The sequence below is a fragment of the Notolepis coatsorum genome (genome assembly GCF_963971535.1).
Source record: "Notolepis coatsorum genome assembly, chromosome: 9".
Lineage (NCBI taxonomy): Eukaryota > Metazoa > Chordata > Actinopteri > Aulopiformes > Paralepididae > Notolepis > Notolepis coatsorum.
Genome location: NC_140173.1, coordinates 144,246,635 through 144,270,892, shown reverse-complemented (window position 1 = coordinate 144,270,892; position 24,258 = coordinate 144,246,635). Strand labels below are relative to the sequence as shown.

Here is a 24,258-nt window from a genome sequence, read left to right as displayed (position 1 = left end):
ACCACTGAAAACCTGGTTTCTTGGTGCGCTTGTTATTAACTCCTGGGTGCTCCCGATTTGAATGCCTTGTAGTAGAGTAATATAATAACGTTGGTGAAAATATAGGTTGAGATCTGCTGAAACAAAAACCATGAACACAAAATGAAGACAGGGACAACTTCGGGTAATGCCGAGAAGTAAAAATGAAGGCCCATACGGTATGGATCTTTAACACATTGGGTGCCGGCCATGAGCCTTATCCTTGTAGCTAACGCGCCAGGTTTCCATAGCATATTTTCACTGTGCGTCACTATGTTTGGAGAGCTATATCTATATTCTATATTATAGCTATGGAGACAATACTATGGTCATTTGACAGTGACTTTCTTCCGTCGAACATGCAAAAAAAAGAAAATGTTTTCATGTATACGTTCGTGCGTTATCCCGTGGTGAATATTGTATAGTTTAGGAGTGATCTGGGATAATTCCTGAAACGCTGAGTTATAGGGCGCTACGTGAATTCTACTATAAGCGTTGGCGTTTCTTGCCTGGACACGCTACTATTTCCAAAGCAAATGTATATAATAGGTATTATGTTTCATCATGAATGCATGAAAGGGGGGGGGGGGGGTTGATTTTTTATGCTTTGATGGCCAGTAACGGCATTCGTTTTGAACACCACACACGCTGATCAGCTGGATCGATATGAAAACATTGTATGATCAAGCTGGAATTGACGTCAGATAGTCCTTACCTTTGATCGGGGGTATTCCAAAAAGAATATTCCAATTGTCTGATCACGATTTTCAGTATTGGTGTCCATTGTGTCCTCGACATAATCCAGCACACACATGCATGGAGGGTCATTGGACGCGTTTCAATGTGATCAGGTGAACCGCTAGACTCGCCTGGACCAAAATATGGCGCCCCGGAGGGATTTAAGTGCCCGGTGTGAAGGAGGGTTTCAAAGGATACTGCCACCTAGCAGGATGCAGCCGGTATTGCACTCTGGCGATCTCAGAATGATTCCCTATGGTAACCCCAAGGTCCGTGTGCCTGAAATGAATAAAAATATTGAATAAAATAAATAACGACCAAAACCCGGGATATCTCGGGTCTGGCGCCGAATGTGTTAAAGGGATAGTTCGGTTTTTTTGGACCTTCCGTTGTATGAAATAATTGCCAGTAGTGTGTAGTCGATGCAAAACTATTAGCTCACTTACCGAGTCCCATGGTTGGAGTTCTGGCCGGGGTTCTGAGAAAACCGGAAAGCGAACAGGGTCTCAAAACCAAAATTCACCTCCAGCATTTCAGACTCTGCTATCGCTTTTCCCCATTTCCCCCTTTACCCCATATTCCTGCCGTTCGATGCCTGTCTAAAGCTTCCCGCTCGACTCGGAACCCGGCCAGATAAGGCCGGTCAGTAAGCTAATAGCTTTGCATTGACTACACTACTGGCAAGAATTTCATACAACTCAACGTCCAAACAATCCCTGTAAGTGCTTCTTCTTCTACAGAATACCTGTGTTATGAAACTATCAGGAAGCTGTTTGTGTGCAAGGGCCAGAAATATTTCTGCTGAAGAATCTTCTATAGATCATTTCTATCGACGTTATACATAACAGAGATATTCTCTGACGTGCCTTTTGTTTTCCCTATAGGGTTGACTGGCAGTGGTGCAAAACGATCGCTTGCCCATGGTCATGATCGCTTCACAGTTCTAGCGCTACACATGATGATCGGACCTTATTAGTTGGAATGGAAGGGGGCGAGAGAGAGAGAGAGAGAGAGAGAGAGTGGAAAACATTTTTAGAAAGGTTGATAAAAATGCCTCCCACAGGGATTTCTCATACTCCTACGCAATACGATTTTACAAACCTATAGCGGTTACACATCCAGCGCCTAGATTGCCCAGTCAGCTACACTATGCATTGAAATCGCCCACTCAGTGACAAATTTAAAAGATCTTATCAGCCTCCCTTTGCTGTTTTGGGAGTGGGTGGAGTTTCTGGATGGTGGTATTGATCTGGGTAAAGTGCTGTGCTGTGCAAAGAGAGTACAACTCTTGGCGTCACTCAATCTCCTCCTGGTCAGACCACTCAGCTTCAGTCATATCAATTTACGGGCCCCAGGTCCCTGCTCTATTCAATTAATAGTGAGATTATGGATTTATGTTGACCAAGTCTTTCGAGAGTAGGAATATTACATTTAGAATCACCAGTATAGGGTTTCCCAAAAGTGCCCCCAAAAGTGCCCACCCACACACACAAAGCACACAATGGTCTTTGTTGCATTGACTTTGTTCAATCTTAGTGCTGGTTTAGCTTAGCCTTGTTAGCGCAAAGTGACCAGCTCATTAAAAAAAAAAAAAAAAAAAAAAAAGGCTAACAGATTCCCAATTTACACTAAATACTTGACAGATAACTGAATGAAATTAAATGATTGACAAATAACATAACAGGTTCATGATGTTCATGTTGGTTAGTTTTTGTAGCTTTCACTACATACCAGGCAGGTGGTGGAATTCCTCACCAGCCTGGGTTTTGCTGTAGACTGGAAGTAGAGTACTCCTCTTCCCAGTCAACGGGTGGAGTACTTGGGCTTATTTCTAAGCTCAAGGTCTATATGGGCATCCCTCTCGGAGCCGCGGCGAGTGGATGTTCTCGGCGCGCTCGGGAGGTTCCGTCCTGTGACGGTTACGGCGCTGTCCGTGATGCGCCTGCTCGGTATGATGGCATCTGCTCACTCTGTGGTCCCTCTTGGCCTCCTCTTCATGAGGAGGATACAGAGGTGGTTTTCCAGTATGGAAATAGACCCGGTGAGAGACAAGTGGGAGCGGCTGAAGGTTCCCATGTCAGTACTGGGGGACCTCGCCCTCTGGGGAGGGCCTGGGGCCCTCACCAGCGGGGTCTCCATGGGCAGCAGGCTGTCACACGTCACGGTCTTCACCGACGCCTCCCTCACAGGATGGGGGGGGACGTGTCGGGCCAACACAGTAGGGGGCAGCTGGCAGGACCATGCTGCCCGTTCTGCACTACATTTCAATGTGTTGGAATTGAAGGCAGTCCTTCTGGTCCTCAAACGGCTCGGCCACCTTGTGGTGGGCAAGCATGTTTTGATCAGGACAGACAACACGACGTCAGCATTGTATATCGACAGACAGGGAGGAGTACGCTCCCCCCGTCTGCACCGGGCGGTGGTCGAGCTCTGGCTATGGGCGTTTCTCAATCTGCGCAGCCTGAGGGCTCTCCACATCCCCGGCAGGGAGAATGTGGGTGCAGATGTGATGTCGCGGGGCGGTCCTTACCCCGACGAGTGGGGACTACATCCAGACATAGTCAGACAGGTCTGGGACCGATTCGGGGAGGCCACGGTGGACCTGTTTGCGAGCAGACAGTCCCACCAGTGCCCCTTGTGGTTCTCGGTCAGTCGGAAGGACAACCCCTCTCTGGGGGTGGATGCCTTCTCGATGTATCCGTGGCCGCCCGGGATTCTGTACGCGTTCCCCCCCATACACCTGATGGCTCAGCTGTTGGGGCGGGTACGTCAGGGGCGTGGGACTTTGATCCTGGTCGTGCCGGGCCGGGGCTCAGCTTTGTGGTTCCCGGCCCTGATTCAGATCTTGGTGGCCCCGCCGTGGCCTGTTCCGTGGTCACCGCGGGCCCTCTCTCAGGCACGCGGAACTCTGTTCTGCCTCCTGTTCTGGGGCAGCCTCTAGGCTTGGCTGCTGAAAGGGTGAATCTGGTGGGGATGCGTCTTGACTCTTCTGTGGTTAACGCCTTCCGGAACGTGCGCGCTCCGTCCACTACCGCGGCTTACGCTGGGAAGTAGCGTATGGTCGAGAGTGGGGGGCAGAACATTGGTCAGCCACCCTCTCGTGGGACGTTCTTGATTGGCGCACGGCGTCTCAAGCCTGTGGAACGTTCTCTGTCTCCGAGTCGGGACCTCCAACTGTTCTGGAAAGGCTGTTGGGGGCCCCGTTTGAGCCTCTTGAACAGGCGCCATTGGATCGTCTGTCTTACGACCGCGTTCCTTTTTTGGGCCAGCACCTCCGCTAAATGCGTGGGTGAGCCATGTGCTCTCTCGGTGCGGCCTGAGTGTCTGTCTGTTCGGGCCGATAGCGGGACGACTCTGAGGCCTAATCCGGTCTTTGTGCCAAAGAATATCCGGAGCTCTTTTCGCTCCAGGGATATTGTGATTCAGGCGTTTTATCCTCCTCCTCACGCTAGTGGGTTGGAGTCGAGCCTTCACCTGTCGTGTCCTGTCCGTACACTGGGGGTTTACCTTAGTCGCACGCAGGGTCTCAGGGCTTCCGATCAACTGTTGTTTGTTACGGTGGCCCTCGCGCAGCGCCTGTCACATTGGTTGTGCGAGGGCATTGCCCTTTGCTACACGTTGGCTGGACAGGTTCCCCCCGGGGGCGTCAGGGCGCACTCCACTTGTGGTGTGGCGGCCTCTGCTGCCCTGTTAGGGGGGGCCTCGGTGGAGGACATCTGTGCTGCGGCCTCCTGGTCCTCCCAGAGTCCTTTCGTTAGGTTTTACCTCATGGACGTGACTGGGGGTTCTGTCTCCCAGGCGGTCCTGAGGTCAGGGACCTCTCCTGCATCCCGCCATCAGGTGGGCTAGCAGGGGTGTGTGGGTGTGGACCGCGGGGTGCTGTGTCACACGTGGTCCCGCTTGCGCTGTGCGTTCGGGGGTGCCTGGTTCCCCTTTTTTCGCACTTTGGTGGAGTTGACTGCCTCCCCCCCTTCGTTAGGACGGGCGGGTGGACGGGACTCCCCTCCTCCCTGGCTGGGGCTTACGGGCCCTCAGGGGGTACACTTGTCGGGCCACGCGTCCGCTCTGCCCCATATCTCATTGGCAGAGCGAGACGCGATAGCCAAGTATGATATATAACGAAAGGTCCCTCGGATGGGTTTCCGCTTATGGAAATCGATCTGGGAAGGTGGAGCGTGAACATTTCCGGCGTCATATAGGGAGACGCATGGGAGTGGCTTGGTCAAGTGCAAGTGGGTGCATTTGTTTGTTTCGCATGCACGCTAGGTGCGTGGAGATAAGAGGATATCTCATTGGCAGAGCGAGACGCTCAGCCAGTATTCATATAACTAGGTTATGAAATAACTTTTTGTTATTTATGGTAGGAGCAGGTTCTGTGGTTATTTGTGGTAGTGGGGGCAGGGCAGAGACAGTGTATAACTGTGGTCAGGACACACAAGACAAGAAATGTGTTAATTAAATGTGATATTGTCAGTCGGGGAAATCGATTTGGGGTGATATCATGGTTGTCTTCCACAAAAATAAATCGTATGTACGCAAAACACACACTGCATCATTATGCTATTCATCAGATCATATTAATCCAGTCCAACTCAATCAAACTGAGGCCTACTTGATTGACAGCTCGGCAGTTCCAATTCTTCCCATCGCGTCCCATCACGCATCATGATAACGGAGCGGGGGGGGTGGGGGGGGGGGGGGGGTGGGAGTGTGAGGGGCCATGCAAACAAACCGTGGAATGAGAAAGAAAGCAGGAACAAATTAAGTGAGCTAAAAAATTGGAGAAAATCAACAGTCATGTGAAAATAAATTCATGAATTAAATTCAACATTCGTGTGAAAAGAAATGTATGAATAAAAAAAAAAAGAAGGCAAAGAATAAAATAAAAAGAAAACAGACTATATGTCTCTCAAGCATGTGCATGTGCAATGCCAATGAAGCAAGAATCAAGAATCATGAGGTTTATTCATCACATACATACCAGGGCATACAGTACAGATTTTGCTGGAGGTATGACCCCCCCCCCCCCCCCCCCCCCCCCCACCCTGACCGCCTGGGGCCTGTCACTTAGAAAGTCCAGGATCCAGGCGCTCATGGCGGAGATCAGACCCGGCCATCAAGCATGGACAAGTGTCACTTGTTTGTACCTGACTGTGCTGTACAGCTACCGTATGTAAAAATGTGTGCTCAAATTTCTTTTCATATAGAAATTGTATTTATACATCCAAATTCCATTCTTCTCTATTCCTGGAAAGCTGTGAGATATTGACACGACTGACCCAATGACCCATCCTGACCTGGGGGCAGGCGGTGTACAGTAGGTTAGTCTCCAGTTCCTGACCCATCGTTTAGTGCAGAAACATAAATGGTGGTGCCACCAGTGATCTGCAATTGACCCAGCTGTCCCGTCATAATTATCACAAGTATAGCTGGTTAAGGACCGGGGAGAGTCCTGTCTTTGAAGCGTGTGCGTTAGGAACCGGAGACTATTGTATATAAAAACTCCATCCAATGAAAAATTCAAACTGCCGAGGACCATGATGGCCCAATTTTACACGGCCATCATTGAGTCCATCCTCAGGCACTCCATCATCTCCTGGTTCCCCGCTGCAGCGGCAAAAGATCTTGCCAAGCTGCAGCGGGTGATTCGCTCCGCGGAGAGAGGGTGATCGGCTGTCCCCTGCACGACTCCAGGGCGCTGAAGAGAGCGAGGAGGATAATGGCCGACCCCTCCCACCCCGGACACAGCCTCTTCACCCTGCTCCCCTCTGGGAGAAGGCTGAGGATCCCAAAGGCTGTGAAAGCTCGTCACAGAGTTTCTTCCCCTCAGCCGCCAGGCTGATCAATGCCTCAGGTGTCCACCCTTCACAAAATGAACAAAGCATGGCTAATGGCATAGTGATCAATCCATCGGTTTAAACTGCCACTAAATGCTGGTAGTGCCTGTTGAGTCTGTCAATTCTAGGCAACCCAGTGGGTTTTCAATCCGTCAGCTCATTTTGAAGCTACTTTGGCTGCTAATAATAGAATTGGCTGGTGAAAATCCAAGTCCAAAAATGTGGCCCTTCAACCCTTCAAACAAATAACATTTATATTTTTTTACCGGATCCGTAGGGCCAGGCCACAATAGTGAATGTCCCGAAAAGTGTTGGGTGCTCAAAAAAAGTTATATATACCTCGTTATTATTATTATATATAATATTATTACTTTACTTATTACTCTCCGGAAGCAGTAATTTGTTACATTACTTCTGTTACACCCCCCAGAATTACTTATTTTTTAGGGTAAAAATTCGGAGGGCGGTCAGGTGGCGTAGCGGAGATTGCGCTCGTCACCAACGCAGGAGACGCTGGGTTCGAGCCCAGCTCTCGGTGTTGCTACCAGCTTGGCTGGCCGTTCATACTAATACAATTGGCAGTATTAGGGGGTGGGAAGCTGGCGGGTGGGAATCTGGCGTTGTGGACAGCGACGCCCACAGGTCAGGTCTCGTTGCTTGCTCAGCGGGGGCAGGACTTGGTGGAGATAGCGTGCCCTCCCACCACGCGTTACACTTCACCAATGAGAGTCCTCGCTGCCAAGTGAAAAGACGTCACTGGCAGTCGCCGCACGTATCGGAGGAAGCGTGCTGTCGGCTTCGGGACGCCCTTGTACCGACTCGTAGGAGAACATGCATACAGCAGCCAGGTAGGGGAGGGGGGGAATTGGCACAGCGACTAAATTTGGACGGGGAGAAAAACAGAAAACCGAAGAAAAAAAAATGTAAATAAAAATTAAATATTCGGTACAACATACTACTTGGCCTTGGCCTCTGTGTGAATGATTAGGTCAGGGTAGCAACGCCTCAAAGGAATTTCAAACCAGACGCCGCCGGCCTGCCGCCATGACGGCTGCTGAGCTCTAGCCCCCGTGCCCACCGCAGCGCAGGGCTCAGCACCTCTGGTGTGGAAGCTCATGAACTGGAAAAACCAGCTAGTTTGGTAACAAGGCTATACTTCAGGCTTGATCAAAAGCACGGCTGGCTTAAATCGATGAAGGGTCGTGGTCTTTTTAATCAACTCGTTGTCGTCCTTCTGTAGGAGAGCAGGTGTTTCGAGAGATTCAAGGTTGTATTTTTTTTTTACTGGAAAGTGGGAAAAGTCGGGGCCCCTCTCTCGCACTCCAAGAGGATGAACCGGTGGTGATTAGTGAATGTATCGGAGAGAACGAGTTGGCTCTTTGTGCACTAAGTCAGGGGTTCCCAAAATTTTCAGGCCGGGACCCAGAAAATAAGGCGTCAGAGAGCCGCGGCCCAATGCACATCGTCAGGCTTTTTTTTTTTTTTTTTTTGCCAGTCGGCCGATTTTTTAAGCCAAATATCAACTAACTTTCAGATTAAGTTAGTTCAAGTTAGTTATTCATTTATATGTGCTATTTATGAGCGGGCTAACTTGTTGCAAAATAATAATGATAATAATAATAGCCTCATTAAAATACTATTGTTGCTTCGGTTGTTTTCAGCATTTTATGTGCATAATCTGTTATTTAGTTTGAAATGTTCGTTGAAATAAGTAGATTTTCCGTTTTTGTTTATTTATTAAGTTAAAAAACCATATAGTCACATTTTAGAATAAAATAGAATAGAATTTTAGAATACAACTAGAAACACTGTCCTGGCCTGCTTCTAAGTTCAGTGGCCTGACAAAACTATTTTTTATTTTTTTGGAAATCATCTCGCGGCCCTCCCGTGGCTGCTCGCGGCCCACCTTTGGGTCGCGACCCCGACTTTGGGAACCACTGCACTAAGTGAACGACGCGAGCCGGCTCCCGACTGAGAGGTGATTTATTCTTTTCTGTAAATTAATACAAGACAGAATGATAGGAAGCTATTTTTGCCACACTGCTCCGCATGCAGTCCGCACCACAGGCACTTCCTGCACTGATGTAAAAAAAATATATATATATGTAAAAAGAAAATTGCAACAACATTATTACTGTATGTTATCAACATCAATTTAGTTAAATTGGGTGTGTATGAACAAATTAATGTGTGGACATATACTGTAGTTGTGTACAGTTAATTATTCTTAGCTATTTCACATAGTTGATTATTGTATATTCTCAAGTTTCAAGTTTCTCAAGTTAGTTGTCATACAGAAGTACAGAATACTTTTATATCAAATGCTTCTTTCTGTTTTGCTCCAGAGATTGTGCTAGATAAAAATAGATAAGTATAAAAAGTATAGTATGTATAAAATAGAAGTCAAGTACGTAGACAAAAGTGTTCAATATATACATATATACAATGTACAATGCAGAGTAGAAAAGTAACTGAGTTACAATACAATATACTATTAATACAGTACAATGCAAAAATGGGATGAGGTACAATTTAGGTACAATTTACAGTAAGGTGTAATGAGGTATGGGTTGTAGTGCAAATTCTTTGCCAATAAATATAAAGTGTGTTTAGGTGTTAAAGTGGGTAAAGTGGGTGCTGCAGTGAGTTGTTTGTTTAAAGTGAGTGTGTGTGGATGTGTGTGCTGTGAGTGCATTTGATGGTTGTTACATAGTGTTATTGTCATTTAGCATTCTGATGGCCTGAGGATAGAAGCTTCTTCTTAGTCTCTCTGTGCTTGCCATGAGACTCCGGTATCGCTTGCCTGACCGCAGCAGTTCAAAGAGGCAGTTGTTTGGGTGGCTGGAGTCTTTGATTATTCTCTTAGCCTTACCCATGCACCGCTGGGTAATATTGGATTGTATATTGGAGCTTGGATTGTGTGTGTGTGTGTGTGTGTGTGTGTGTGTGTGCGTGCGTGCGTGTGTGTACTAGTCATTTGTCCTGATTAATTGTAACGTTATATATTATGATTTAAGTATTATATCTGTGTGTCTGTGTACTTTTGTATTTTTGTCATTTGTCCTGTTTACTTGTAATGTTATAGGTTATGATGTAAGTATTATGTTGCATGGTCACAATGTTTTTTGTGGACCCCAGGAATGATTAGCTACTGCAATGCTGTAACTGTAAGTGGATCCTAATAAACTAAACTAAATTATATTGGTTATATAATAGTAAATATAATTATTAAAGGGGAACTATTTATAAATGGCCTTTTTCAGTGTTTAGCATTGTTTCCTAGCTATGTGGACTTATATTAATATGATCTATGTCTCTAATTCTCATATTGGCGCATTCTTCCAATTCTCCTCTCACAATATTCACCCTCACTGAACTGAGTCATCTGAAAATGTGATGATTTGTGATGTCAGAGAGACACCGCTGCATGATAATGTTCAGGCGAGGCAGTGGTTTACCACCGTGGTTGGAGCCCAGGCTCAAAACGGCTTAAGATCTTGAGGTAGAAAAATTTTGTTTTTGAGGACTTGATTAGAAATACAAAACAATGAATTAAAAAAAAAAAGAAATTACAGAGGTTGTTCCATAAACTCACAGGAATTGTGTAAAAGTGCCCAAATAGTGAAAGAAATAGTCAAATAGTTCCCCTTTAATAATTATAATGTTCCCGTTATTATGCCCCGTTAACCAGAAAGGAACATGACCTCACGTTGGTCACAGACGACAAAACAAAAGTGTTGTTCGCCCCGTCGTCGACCCCTGACTGCAGTCCTCGTGAAGCGGTCAGCGCTTAGGCTGCTGAAACACTGAAAGATTAGAACGGACCAAAAGCGCTGGACGTGCAAATGCACCTCCTCAACCCTCGGCCACTCGTCCCGCCGTAAACAAGCCTGTTAACCATGACCGCAGCATTTCACCGCCGCCTCGTCTGTGTGTGTGTGAGTGTGTGTGTGTGTGTGTGTGAGTGTGCGTGTGCGCGCGCGCGTGTGTGTGTGTGTGTGTGCGTGTGTGTGTGTGTGAGTGTGCGTGTGTGTGTGCGTGTGTGTGTGTGTGTGTGTGTGTGTGTGTGTACGTACACCGGCACGGCCCTCAGGACATAACACACTGCTCCTGCTTGACTGACACGTTGGCCTTTTAAATGCCATCGAAGCCTTTTACACACATGCTCTGTCTCTGTCTCACACACACACACACACACACAGACACACTCCAATACATGTAACACGCTCATGTTTCCAACACACATGCAAATAACCCGTGGTCACAAGAAGCTACAGGCAGGTACTTTGCACTCAGCACCTGTCCTCGAACTGCCAACCCTCCTCCCACCAGCACAGTGTGACCCCAAGAGCCAAACACTATATGATCTAATAATCCATTCGACCACCCGAAAAAAGGATCCAATTCCAGGTGTCGATGCACCGAGGAGCTGTAGTACCGTTGCGAGGTTACACTAGGAAGTTCAAATAAAGCGAACGGTGATTGGTTTGATTTCATCACTTCATCACCGGCTCTGCAAGCCATGTCCGGTCGATAACGAGATAACTTTTGTCACCGTCATCACAAATCACAGCGTCAGACCGGTGCCCAACATTTCACACCAAGGAATAGGGCGATGGCTGTGTGTAATGGGAACGACTGCGCCGGTAGCGTATACGAGAAGACCGACCGCCCAACGTATAACAAAGCGAGACAGAATCTCAGCTAGCTTGGTGATTGGCAATTTCTCCCTGGCGGGAGCCGTCGGTGTAACACGGAGGCCTCCAAATGACCCCCTGAACCAAATGGCAGTTTGAGAGCTGAGTGAGTAATATTTTGAGAGAAAATTCTAGATTATTTTCTCTTTTTTGATAAATGGAGTGCTGAAACTGTAAGGGCATCATTTGTTGTGTTCATCCCCCCCCCCCCCCCCTCCCCCCCCCGGCCTGTTATGAAAATAGCATTTAAGGCATTGTTGGTTTGAACATACAGAGATCTCACACTTGGAAGGCGTATTAAATGAGGTCGTTATCGTGGAAGTTAAAAGCACATGGTGGCCGATCCCAAGGGACGGTATAGTGGTGCAGATAGACCCCGCTCTGGAACCATGCATCCCTAAAGAGCCTAAGATCAAATAACGTACATCCTCCTCTATAGCCGCCTCCCTCTCTGCCTTCCTTTAGTCTCTATAAATAACCACAGAGGAGAGAGGAGAGAGGACTCCGGGGGCGGGACAATACCATACTGTGGCGGATTTGGCCCCCTTGGATAACGATACTATTACGATGCACGATGTCTGCGATAAACGATATATTACAACAAGAAATGCCATCTAAGATATACGTCACGATATCAGTCACTGGAGAAGAATACAGAATTGACGTGAAAGCGATGATGATACTGTTAATTATGTCCCCAACGGAAAACTTTGTTACCATCTGCAATAAAGAAAAATATATATACACATCATCTGTTTTATCTAATAAGATAACGTTTTCAGTCTGTTAACCTCATTCCAATCATTTTTACCGCAGTAAAATGAGATTTTCACATATATATATATATTTACTTTTTTTTCTTTTTCAAATATCGATACTTGCCGCGATGTCACAAGAGGAAGGAGTGTAGCAATACATGTAAATGTGAGTTTACAAATGTTGCTTTAACCCTTTCACTGCCACACGACAGAAGGTTAACCCTTTACTATCACACAACCGACGGCGATGCTCCATCATCCGCGGAGCTAATGATGCTAATGATGGAGCATCGCCGTCAGTTGTGTGATAGTAAAGGGCTAACCTTCTGTATTGTCACAGTGAAAGGGTTAAACTTCTGTATTGTCACAGTGAAAGGGTTAACCTTCTGTCGTGTGGCAGTGAAAGGGTTCAGGGGGGTGAGCTTTCTCACGCGACTATTTCTTTTTTCTTTTCTTAGTTCTGGAATCTGGAGTAACAAAAGAGAGAAGTGGAGATAATTTCCTACATTTAAGTATCCCAGCTGACATTAAGGATATCATTACCCTGGCCACTCGCCGTGGTAATTGTGTATCGGTATGGAGGAATAAATACCCACTACAAAGTTATAATAGATCTCCCTTTGTCTTTCCGGTAGCTCAGCTAAGGAGTAGACAACGAGTGTCGTTATAGTACGATGATATATCACAGTATATAAATGTTTCATCCCACCCCCCCCTAGTAGAAAACAGCAACGACAGCCAAACCCCCCCTGAACCCCCACAATGTCACAAAGGACGGGAGAGAGAGCGCAAAAAAAAGAAACGACACAAAATCAAAACACCACTACCACCACCACCACACTGACCTCGTCCACGTTCTCGAAGGCGTTGATGACGTCGTAGGGCAGGCAGGAGAGCAGGTCGATGACGAACCACGTCTTCAGGTAGTTCATGCGGATCAGCTTGGGGTCGGAGATGACCTCGCCGGCGGGCCCCACGAACGTGGTGTGGAAGTTGAGCACGATGTCCACCAGGAAGATGACGTCCACCACGCTGTCCACCACCAGCCACATCACGTTGTTCTGCTTGGTCTTGAAGGACACGTTGTAGGGCACCATGATGGCCGTGTAGAAGGTGAGGATGAGGATGACCCAGTCCCACGTGGTCTTGAACAGGCAGTAGTGGAGGATGATGTGGGGGGGCGTCTTGGGCGTCTCCTGCTTGTACTGCGGGAGGATGTCCGAGCCCAGCTGCAGCACCTGCCCATTCATAAATATGTGTATTAGGGCTTTTTTTTTCTTTTTTTTATATCAATCCATTTGGGCTGTGGGGGGGGTGCTTAATGTCTGAAGGAGTCGACTGCAGGCTTCTTGTCCTCTGCAAAAGCATGCAATTGGTCCACTGATGGATACATCTTGATATTTGTCTAGTCTAGTGTGTTCATTAATTGAATGCCCAAAACGACATATCTCGTTTTATCAGCCCCCCCCCCATTGAGTGCCCACAACGACAAATATCGTTTTATTTTTTTATTAGCGATCTGAATTCATATTTCATCAACCGAGTCTACCGTTGGTAAACCAGCCCCACCAGGCGCTCAGATGTGAAAAAAGCGCCCCCTATAGTCTCCCAGATGGTAATGCACCCTTTTGGATTGGACTCAATGAAAATGGATGAGAAAAAAAAACTCAGGAATCCACATTTTACTTCTCACGCATGTAACCGGAGCCGATCAGATTCATTGTGGACCCTCAGCACAGCGTGTAATATGTCTTTACAGTACGTAGCATTGGATCAATAAAAGGATAGATTTTTGGAATGGCGATCAGGAATTGGAATAATCTTTTTGGATACCATCTGATCTCAGGTAAGGAATCTATTTTACCAGTCTTAGGATAATCAGACCTGTTTTCACGGAGATATAAGCTTTTCCCCTATATGTGATATGGCTGTTTGACTGTGCGAGCGATCAGGAACTAAGAGAATCGATTTTCAACTCGTGGCACCAGCGTGCATACGTACACATATACTATCGATAATCTAGCGTTTATTTGAAAAATATTCATAAATAGGCCGAAAAAAAAAAAACGTTCTAGAATATTCCAGTAAAGGGCGATTATCACAGAATCTTTATATTTTCCGTGAAAACGAGGGCTTTTCAAAATGCTATAAAACGGAAATTAACCGATAAAAAAACAATCCGCTTCAACAATGTTGACTGGAAAATGAGTCATTGATAAGCGACGGGCAGATTAGACACATAGCCATAATTTAAAACATAGATTAGGCGATATTAACGCTAACATTGAAGTGGTTGCTGGGCATTCAAGGGGGTAAAAAGGAAAACACGGCCGGCTCTGAAAGTGTTAAGGTGCTCCCATGGTCGAGCGGACTGTACGCGGACTGGACTCCGCGGAGGTCCGCTGGACTCTTTGAGCTTTCATAGTCGAGCGTACCTCAGCAGACCTCCGCGGACCAATTTTCTACATGTCTCGCGCCAGTTTACAAAAAATGTTCCCACGCTGTTCAACTTCTGTCATGTCGTCGTCGTCATCCGTTTCCAATATTTCGATAATAAAACGGGCAGTTTTACACACTTGAATAATAATAAGGTATAGGCAGCGAGGTGCAATGTACCTTATAGGCTTGAGGTGGACAGCGCGTGGTGCTGAAATGACAAACACGCATTGCATGAAATAAAAACACCAGTTTTATTTCGAAATATTGGAAACGGAGATATCTCCGTTTCCAATATTTCGATAATAAAACTGGCAGTTTTACACACTTCATTTAGAAAAGCCATTCTCTTTTGCGAGTGAAAAAGCGAGTGGTCAGAGTAAAATGCAGATCGGCGTCACATTAAATGCAGGTCGATGTCAACCAAAACGCCGAGCAGTGTTTTGTGTGACACCAAGTCAGCGGTTCGCACTTGGAGTCTGCTTTGGGTCCGCTTTGAGCCCGCGCGAGTCCGCTCTGTGTACGGTCCGCTCGACTATGGGAGCACCTTTAGATGGGTGAAATCCTCTTTCAGTGCCTCTGTGCCTGTTTTCGTAGGCAGTTAGCCTCTGGTATGCGTGCCATTAGCGTTAGCCACGCTTCTAGGCCTCTTTTCTTTTGGAAAGAATGATAAAAAAAAGATATATATATATATATATTATAATATTTTTTATTTTTTTTGTATTCGACTAAGAGGTTGGCTAGTCGACTACGGCTGCTTTCGACCGATTAGTCGACTAATCGACTAATAGGGGTCAGCCCTAATGTGTATACTCCTGTATATCCAATTTCAATTCAAACTTTAATACGGACTCATGGTCCAGATATCCAGAACATACACAACCTATATAAAATTACACATAACAGGCAAAAATAACATCACTTAACACATCAATGTCCCACAAATAGACAGCTGTGCCAATGTCTCCACATAGATGCGTGGTGTGACGTATGGCACTGAACCTAATGTCCGTTAAAACCAGAATGATCTAATTTCCAGAGTAATTTAGCAGACAGATACATTTATACATTTCTTAAAAACAGCTTGGTAGGTATTGACACGTGCAGCCACGAACATTTCACTTACTACACCATCTCGTACACCTTACTGTAAATTGTACCTAAAATTGTACCTCATCCCATTTCTGCTTTGCACTAGATAGTACTGTACATTAGTACACTGCATAGTATTGTGTATTGTATATTATATGGTAACTCAGAACATTGTACATATGTCTATACCGAACACTGTGACCTCATTTTCTTCTTCTAAATTCATGCTATATTATGTTATTATGTTATTTGATACTATCTTGTCTAGCACAGTCTCTGGAGCGTAACAGTAAGAAGCATTTTGTATGAAAGTATTCTGTACTGCTGTATGACAACTATTAAAGAACTTGAACTTGAACTTGAATCTCTAGGTATTTTAAGTAATATTCTCATGGTATCATTATAAGCTAATTATATTGTTTACACTGGTTATTCTTACTTTTCTACTGTACTATAATTGTATTGCCTGTATTTATGTCTTCTACTATTACCCTGCCCATACCTATATACCTCCCCTCCCCCCTCCCCCCTCCCCCATGCTGCTGCTATGACACCTGAATTTCCCCAAAGGGATCAATAAAGGAATATCTTATCTTATCTTAAATAAAAAATTAAGAATGGGAGAGATCCCCAGAAATGCTCTGATTTACACTGACACAGTTCCAGTTGGGGGGGGGGGGGGTGGTAGAGTGTCTTTCTCAGTGGCACCTCAGTGGTAGGTGTTTAGGAATCAGTGTTGGGTGCGTTACTCGAAAAACTTATATCATTACTTTATTTATTACTCTGATATTATCACTTTATTTATTACTCTGATAGCATTACTTTATTTATTACTCTCTGGGAGCAGTAATTCATTACGTTACTTCCGTTACGTTACTTCCGTTACTCCCCCCAGGATTGCTTCCTTTCATACTGTCAAAGTCTGGTGCAACATTTAGGCTACTTTTCCTCTGAGCCTCTGTGTGAACGAACACATCAGGGTAGCGACATCCAGGGGCTTTCAGACCATTGTTTTCAACAGAGCACCTCTGCTGTGAAACTCATTAACTGAAAACCTTTTTCCTGCAGCAGTTTGGTTTGGGACGAGTGTTTGGTAAAAACGGACTGAACCCGTTATGGGACGAGTGTTTGCTAAAAGCTGACTGAAATTGGAAATGTCAAGGTATCCCTTTAGGATCACTGTTATTATTAGCTGTTTCAATCCTTTTCTCAGTGGCTGTTTTTTTGGGCGGGTCCAATCCTTGGCACATTGTCCATTCATCTGTTACACACAGTGCCAGAACTACAAAGTCCGCCAATCAATCGTCTTCGGTCCAATTGAATCCCTCTGTGAAATAGCACCTCGAAGCCAAAATCCAAGAATCGATGACTCCCTCGCTGCCAATTTTCCAGCTGACTGATTAGGTTAATTCCACAATCACAGACACGGAGGATGATCCTTCTATAGTCTCCTCCTAAAGACGGGCGGTTCGTTCGGGTTACAAGACAATGCAGTGGGAGGACTGCAGCAGCCCATGTGCACACAAATGCCAAGAGATCAGGCGGTGGTGCAGTGGTTAACACTGTCGCCTCACAGCAAGAAGGTCCAGGGTTCGATTCCCGCTTGGGGACCAGGTTGCCGAGTTACCAGGTACCCAGGTGGGGTATCACCCGGGCCTTTCTGTGCGGAGTTTGCATGTTCTCCCCCCGTGCTCGCAAGGGTTTCCCTCCAGAAAAAGAGATAACCCCGATCGAAAAACATGCAGAACAGATCGCTAACATTGTTGTAGTGTGCCTGGCAAAGACGGACAGGAGCACTCCTGGTCCATGGACGCGGCCCCACGCCGCAACCCATGTCTGGGATGGGTCAAGCGCAGAAACTAAATGTAATCAGCGACCCAAAAGAAAAATGCATGTGTGTGTTTCCTATGTGTGTCGCCCATCGCGTGTGTGTGTTCGCCACATGACTACATTGCAATGTGTGCTACAAATGAAGACTTCTTCAAAAGTCCAGTTTATTCTTAATCTATAATCTTTCATCTTAATGAGCCTAGGCTACATACACGGTCAGGGCCACAATAGCTCTGCACTGGGGATCCGGGGGAGATAGCATGAACCTTTGCATGCGTTACACTCTCCCAGTGAAACTCCTAGCCGTCAGGTGAAAAGAAGCGGCTGGCGACTCCACATGTATCAGGCATGCGGTAGTCTACAACCTCCCCAGACTGACAGTAGGGTAATTTTTTACAACACCATATTATAATTTAAGTGACTTAAAACACACCAACATTATGGGAAACATGCTTATCGACTTCTCCAGAGTCAGACAAGAAGATAGATAAATCAAATCAAATGAATTTGTAAGGCCCGACAACACACGTTAATGTCCCCATGGGCCGTACACTTCTTCTTTAAACAAGTCAAGAAGAAACATCACAATAAGTGACCATAAGGTCACCACAATAAGTCACCATAAGGTCCAAAAAATATTAAATAAATGCAAAAAATTAAAGAAATGCAACACTCCCAGACATACCCCACGCGAAGGTAAGGAAAAACTCACTAATACCTAGCAATAGGAGGGGGTTAGAGAGTTCCCATGGTTGTAGTGGGCGGAGATGGAGCAATAAATACAAGTAGTGAGCATATGCATACATGGTGACAGTAGAATCATAGTGTATAAGAAAATTGTGAAGACAGAGACAGAGGTTAAAAGGTTCTCCTATGTCTGCAGAAAAGCAGACAAGGGAGCAAATAGACATCCTAACTAAACTAGACAGATTAATCTAAGGGTCAAGCCCCGACCAGGTGAGATCAGGGTAGGTTGAAGGAGAGAGAGAAAAGATGGGTCTTAAGCAGGGATTTAAAAGCTTCGACAGAGCAGGCGCCCCTGACGACGGCAGGTCATTTGTTCCACAGGTAGGGAGCGTGGTAGACAAAGGCTCTGTGGCCGGCGGATTTCTTTTTAACCCTAGGAATCGATAGAAGCCCCGCATTTTGTGAGCGCAGAGCACGAGCGGGCGAGTATCGAGAGATGAGATCGGATAGATAGAGCGGTGCAAGCAAACAAAACTGTTGTGATGTGATAAAATTTTCTAGTTTTAGTTAGTATCCGTGCAGCCGCATTTTGCACGAGTTGAAGATTTTTGATGATTGACTTAGGTAGGCCTGAAAAAAGTGCATTACAGTAGTCTAGACGTGATGAGACAAAAGCATGAATTAGGGTTTCAGCATCGGCCAGAGTTAAAATGGGGCGAATTTTTGTGATATTACGAAGATGGAAGAAGGCAATTTTGGTGACATTTTTTATATGTGCATTAAATGAGAGGGAGGAATCAAAAATGACTCAGAGTTTTTTTTATGGTGGAGCTCTGGGATACATGACAAGTATCAAAGTTGAGGGAGATGTCCTGAAACAGGCCTCTGTGGTTTGGGGGGCCAACAATTAACATCTCAGTTTTATCTGCATTAAGGAGTAGAACGTTTTGCGACATCCATTTTTTTACAGCAAGCAAGCAAGCCTCAAGATTTTGTAATTGGGAGGAATCATTTGGCTTAATAGGTATATATAATTGGGTGTCATCAGCGTAAAAATGAAAGTTTATGCCAAATTTGCGTATGATATTGCCGAGAGGTAGCATGTAAATCGAAAATAGCAAAGGGCCCAGGACAGAGCCTTGTGGGACCCCGCATTGCACTGGGAGGGTCTCAGATGTTAAATCATTATAGACCATGCAGTGTGTTCTATCAGTTAAATAAGATTTAAACCAAGCAAGTGCGTGACCCCAAATGCCAACATGATTCTCAAGCCGACCTAGAAGAATCGAATGATCGATAGTATCAAAGGCTGCACTGAGATCAAGCAATAAGAGCACAGAAGTTAGGTTTGAGTCAAGAGAGAGCAGTAAGTCATTTGTGACTTTGGTAACCGCCGTTTCGGTGGAGTGTAAGGCTCTAAAGCCAGATTGAAAAGATTCATTAAGATTATTGTTTGATAGATGGTCAGTAAGTTGCGTTGCGACAATCCGTTCTAATATTTTGGATAGGAACGGAAGATTGGAGATGGGTCTGTAATTTTTTAAGATTAGAGGGTCGAGGTTTGGTTTTTTAAGTAGTGGTTTAATGATGGCTGATTTAATGGCCAGGGGCACCACGCCAGTAGACAGTGGGTGTTGAAGATATTGAGTAGGGCAGGGCCTAAAGTTGGGAAGAGTTTTTTGATGAGATTTGCTGGAAGAGGGTCAAACAGACAGGTTGAGGGTTTAGATTATCTGGCTGTAAACTAGCCTAGCTTAGCACAAATGAATGGAAGCGGATACAGACCAGCTAGTTTTAAGATAGGCTAGTGGTCCGTATCTGCTTTCATTAATTTGTGCTACGCTAGGCTAGCTTGCAGCCAGATAGCTTTCTACTGAACGCACAGAGAGGTAATTGGTGTCTATCTTCTTGTCTGACTCTGGAGAAGATGGTAAGTGCATTTCCCATAATGTTGGCATGTTCCTTTAAAAACGTCATCTTGGCAGGAAAAGTATTGCATCAGCATTGCATTCTGGCCTTCCTGCTACCCTTGTGTCCTTCCATGATCACGAATCGACCTCACGGCAAGCAAAGAGCAAAGAGCAAAGTGCTGACCATGCGTAGGCAGTGGCACCTTTTGACTCATGTTGGCCTGAGTCCATGACCTAGGCCGTGTGTTTCAGTTCCTTACTTCCCACGCAAGCCCCACTGAGATTTCAGCTTTTTTTTTTCATGGTGCTAAGTTGAAGATATACTGGTGGAAAATCACCTTAGAAAACAAAATGACCTCAAAAGCCAATGTTTTACGTGACAAACAAAATGCATTTCTGTGCCTCAGTATTATAACAAAATATAGAATGAAGTAATACATTCAAAGAAATATTTGATAGAAACTTTGACCTGGATTCTCTTACAGCTGTCTTTGGGCTTCTGTCTGAAATGAGAACATCCAGGAAGATGATGAACTGTAGTGGCCTTCTCCTCTCTTCTCTTCTCCTCTCTTCTCTTCTCCTCTCTTCTCCTCTCTTCTCCTCTCTTCTCCTCTCTTCTCTTCTCCTCTCTTCTCTTCTCCTCTCTTCTCCTCTCTTCTCCTCTCTTCTCCTCTCTTCTCTTCTCTTCTCCTCTCTTCTCTCTCCTCTCTTCTCTTATCTTCTCCTCTCCTCTTCTCTTCTCTCTTCTCTCTTCTCTCTCTTAGCTAGACGTTTAATATTGCTGAAGTGGAAGCATGTCTCTCCACCCACACACAGCAGTTGGATTAAGGAGGTCCTAAAACTAGACAAAATAAGGTTCTCATTGAAAGGATCTTTAGCCAAATTTGAGAAAGCACGGAGAGCCTTTATCACCCTGACAGACCCTGATACTAGGAGGAGTGATGTGGGCCTGAGCTACAGCTACCCCCCCCCCCCCCCCCCCCTTTTATTTTAATTTCTTTTAATCCTTTGATCAGTTTGATTCTGCTTTGTTTGTTTGTTTGTACTGTGGTGTTATTTGTTAGGTTGTGATTTGGTGCTCTCTCTGTGTTGTCTTCTTTTTTTCATATCTTGGGGAAGTGTGTGTGTGTGTGTGTGGGGGGGGGGGGGGGTGGGGGGGGATCCTGGGGTTGGGAGGGGTTGGGTGGTGGAGTGCTGTGGGTCTTTTTATGTTTGATTTTTCTGTACATTTTTTGTGAGGTTTGTAAATTGCAAAAGTGCAAATAAACAGATTTATTAATATATATATATATATATATATATATATATATATATATATAAATGACGTCAGATGGTCCTCCTACCTCTGCTAAGCGGGAGTGCTTGTGGACGTTCTCTCCCTTGTGCACGGTGGGCTGCAGCTGCTGCAGGACTCCTCGGCTGCTGGTCAGGGCGCGAGTCAGACGGGCAAACTTCCCCCAGCCTGAGGACAGGGCACAGGCGTCACTACTGTCAGAGCACAAACTTCCCCCAGCCTGAGGACAGGGCACAGGCGTCATTACTGTCAGAGCACAAACTTCCCCCAGCCTGAGGACAGGGCACAGGCGTCACTACTGTCAGAGCACAAACTTCCCCCAGCCTGAGGACAGGGCACAGGCGTCACTACTGTCAGAGCACAAACTTCCCCCAGCCTGAGGACAGGCGTCACTACTGTCAGAGCACAAACTTCCCCCAGATATATCACATCATCACGCTTAGTTTTAATGGTTTAACATTACTCAATGGTAGGGCTGGGCGATAAAACGATAAGGATAATTATCGCGATATATTTTAATAATGGATATCGAAAAGAAAAAAATCGAATCGAATATATATATATATATATATATTTTTTTTTTTTGTGACCTGCAACAGGGCAGTTTTAAAACCAGAGACAGTGGACAGACTTGTCTTTCTTGCCTGCAACTTAAAGTAATGGCTTTGCTTGTCCAAATGACAATACTGACCAAATTGAGATTTATTTTTCTCTTGTCCATTTATTTTGTTTGCTTTCTAATTTAAAATACAGTTTGAAACCGTCTGTACACAGTAGGCTATGTGTGCTAGCAGAGCTAGTCTCCAGTCACGAGTCACGGTGCAGGTGGTTTGTCCACCAAAAAAGCACCAAAAGATAGAAAATAAACTAGCAGAGCCAGAACTGTTCAACTCCCCTGGAGCCACAGCCAGCAGAGAAGCCGGTTTACTTTCGCTTTCAAACCAGCTGCAGCCTGAGAACTGGAGTGTGAGGGGATGTAACACTAAAGATGGCGGCAACGACAAAGAATTGCTGCAAAATAAACATAGACCTACATCTGTTGTTTTAAAAAAAAATATTATTAATATTATCAATATCGATAATTAGCGATATCGAGTGATATGATATCGTTATCGTGATATCATTTTTGGCCATATCGCCCAGCCCTAGGCTTACTATGTCGTTTTCCAGTACAAATTACAACGTGATATGATTTATTTTAATAATGTAATGTAATATAGACACAATGCCAACCTTTAGTAGAATCGTCCTCGATGGGCTGTTTGAAAGCTGTGATGTCACTGAACTGACAGAGGAACAAGACCACCTTCTCCTGTTCATTGCGAATGGGAGCGATTTTCACAAAGAACCAAACCGGCGTCCCTGCATGGAGGACATAAGAATGAATCGACCTTGGGATAAGAAAACAGAGACTGTCCGGCTTACTGAGAATGCAGGAAGTCCACGCTGGCAGTCTGGAAAACATCGGAGACACTGTGATCATAAGTTCACAAATCCTTTTCACTTCATCATGACCAGCACATTCCGACTTATGGACTCTTCACCTGGGTACAAAAAACAATATCATATATTATTATATTATAACATGATATTATTTATAATCATCAGAGTGCCTGGGATGTTTTCCACACTGCCAACCACCACCCTTGGATGTCCATTTTCTGTAAGCTGGACAGGCTGGAAAATATTGCGCTGTCAGAACAGTTCACGTTTGTATTTAATGTTCGCTAATATGTCCTCTGTCATCTTGTTATATGACTATGAAATCAATGCACAAAATCAATTAATTTCTTTTTTTTATATACTTTTTCTCCCATTTTTCTATTTTTCTCCCATCCCAATTTCGTATCGTCCAATTCTCCCCTCCCCTGTCTTGAACGTTGCTAGACCATGCCTCCCACAGGTCGGCTGCAATGTGGACCAAACCTTGCATCACGTGTCCCCTCCGGTACACAAGGAGGCAGCCGTCGCATCTTTCCACCTGCACAGCGCGATCTCTCAGCGGCGAGGGTCTGCGTGGGAGGGTCACGCCGCCCCTGTTGCTTCCTGATTCTGCTGCACAGGCGCACCAACCGACCTGTAGGAGTCGCTGTCCACAACGTCCGATCCCCACCCACCAGCTTCCCACCCCCTAACACTGCCAATTGCGTTAGTATGAACGACCAGCCAAGCTGGTAGCAATGCAGAGAGCTGGGCTCGAACCCAGCATCTCCTGCATTAGTGGCGAGCGCCTTGCCCACTGCGCCACTTAGCCACCCCCCAAAATCGATACGTTTTTAACAAGCAGACGAGACTCAGAAGCCGGCGAGTCATGTAAAAAAAAAGATGTTCATTACACCACATTAAAAAGTGACCGTCTCTGAGTTTATAACACCACATTAAAAAGAGACAGTCTCTGAGGTTATAACTAGGGATGCTCGATATTGGCTTTTTTACCGATACTGATATACCGATATTGTCCAACTCTTAATTTCCGATACCGATATCAACCGATACCGATATATGCAGGGTTTCCCCCCCCCCCCAAAAACTGAATAATTTCAGGTAATTAACATTACATATCTCTTGTTGTGTAATTACAATATTATGCATACTTTTGACAATAAATAAAATAATAATTTGATCTTACTTGCTTGCCTGGGTAAATAAAGGTTAAATAAATGTATAAAAAAAAAAAAAAAAAAAAAAAAAAATTTTACTGATACCGATATTTTCCGATATCACATTTTTATGCCAATATCGGCCGATAATATCGGTAGGCCGATAATATCGGACATCCCTAGTTATAACACATTAAAAAGTGACCATCTCTGAGTTTATAACACTACATTAAAAAGTGACCGTCTGGCGGCTGGGTGGCGCAGCGGAGATTGCGCTCGTCACCAATGCAAGAGACTCCGGTCTCGAATTTGGGTGTCAGCATTGCCTCCGGCTTGGGCCAGCCGTCATACTAACTCAATT

General features: G+C 45.2%; 1 protein-coding gene across 1 annotated transcript in view; it reads right to left on the bottom strand.

The window, feature by feature from the left end:
- kcnh1a (potassium voltage-gated channel, subfamily H (eag-related), member 1a) overlaps positions 1-24,258 on the bottom strand; it is a gene marked incomplete at both ends in the record, with an annotated part of 161,846 nt that overhangs the window by 68,936 nt on the left and 68,652 nt on the right. The window contains 3 exon segments of the mRNA XM_084321540.1: positions 12,894-13,286; positions 21,347-21,465; positions 22,531-22,659. Of these exon segments, the coding sequence (XP_084177666.1) occupies positions 12,894-13,286; positions 21,347-21,465; positions 22,531-22,659 (641 nt within the window).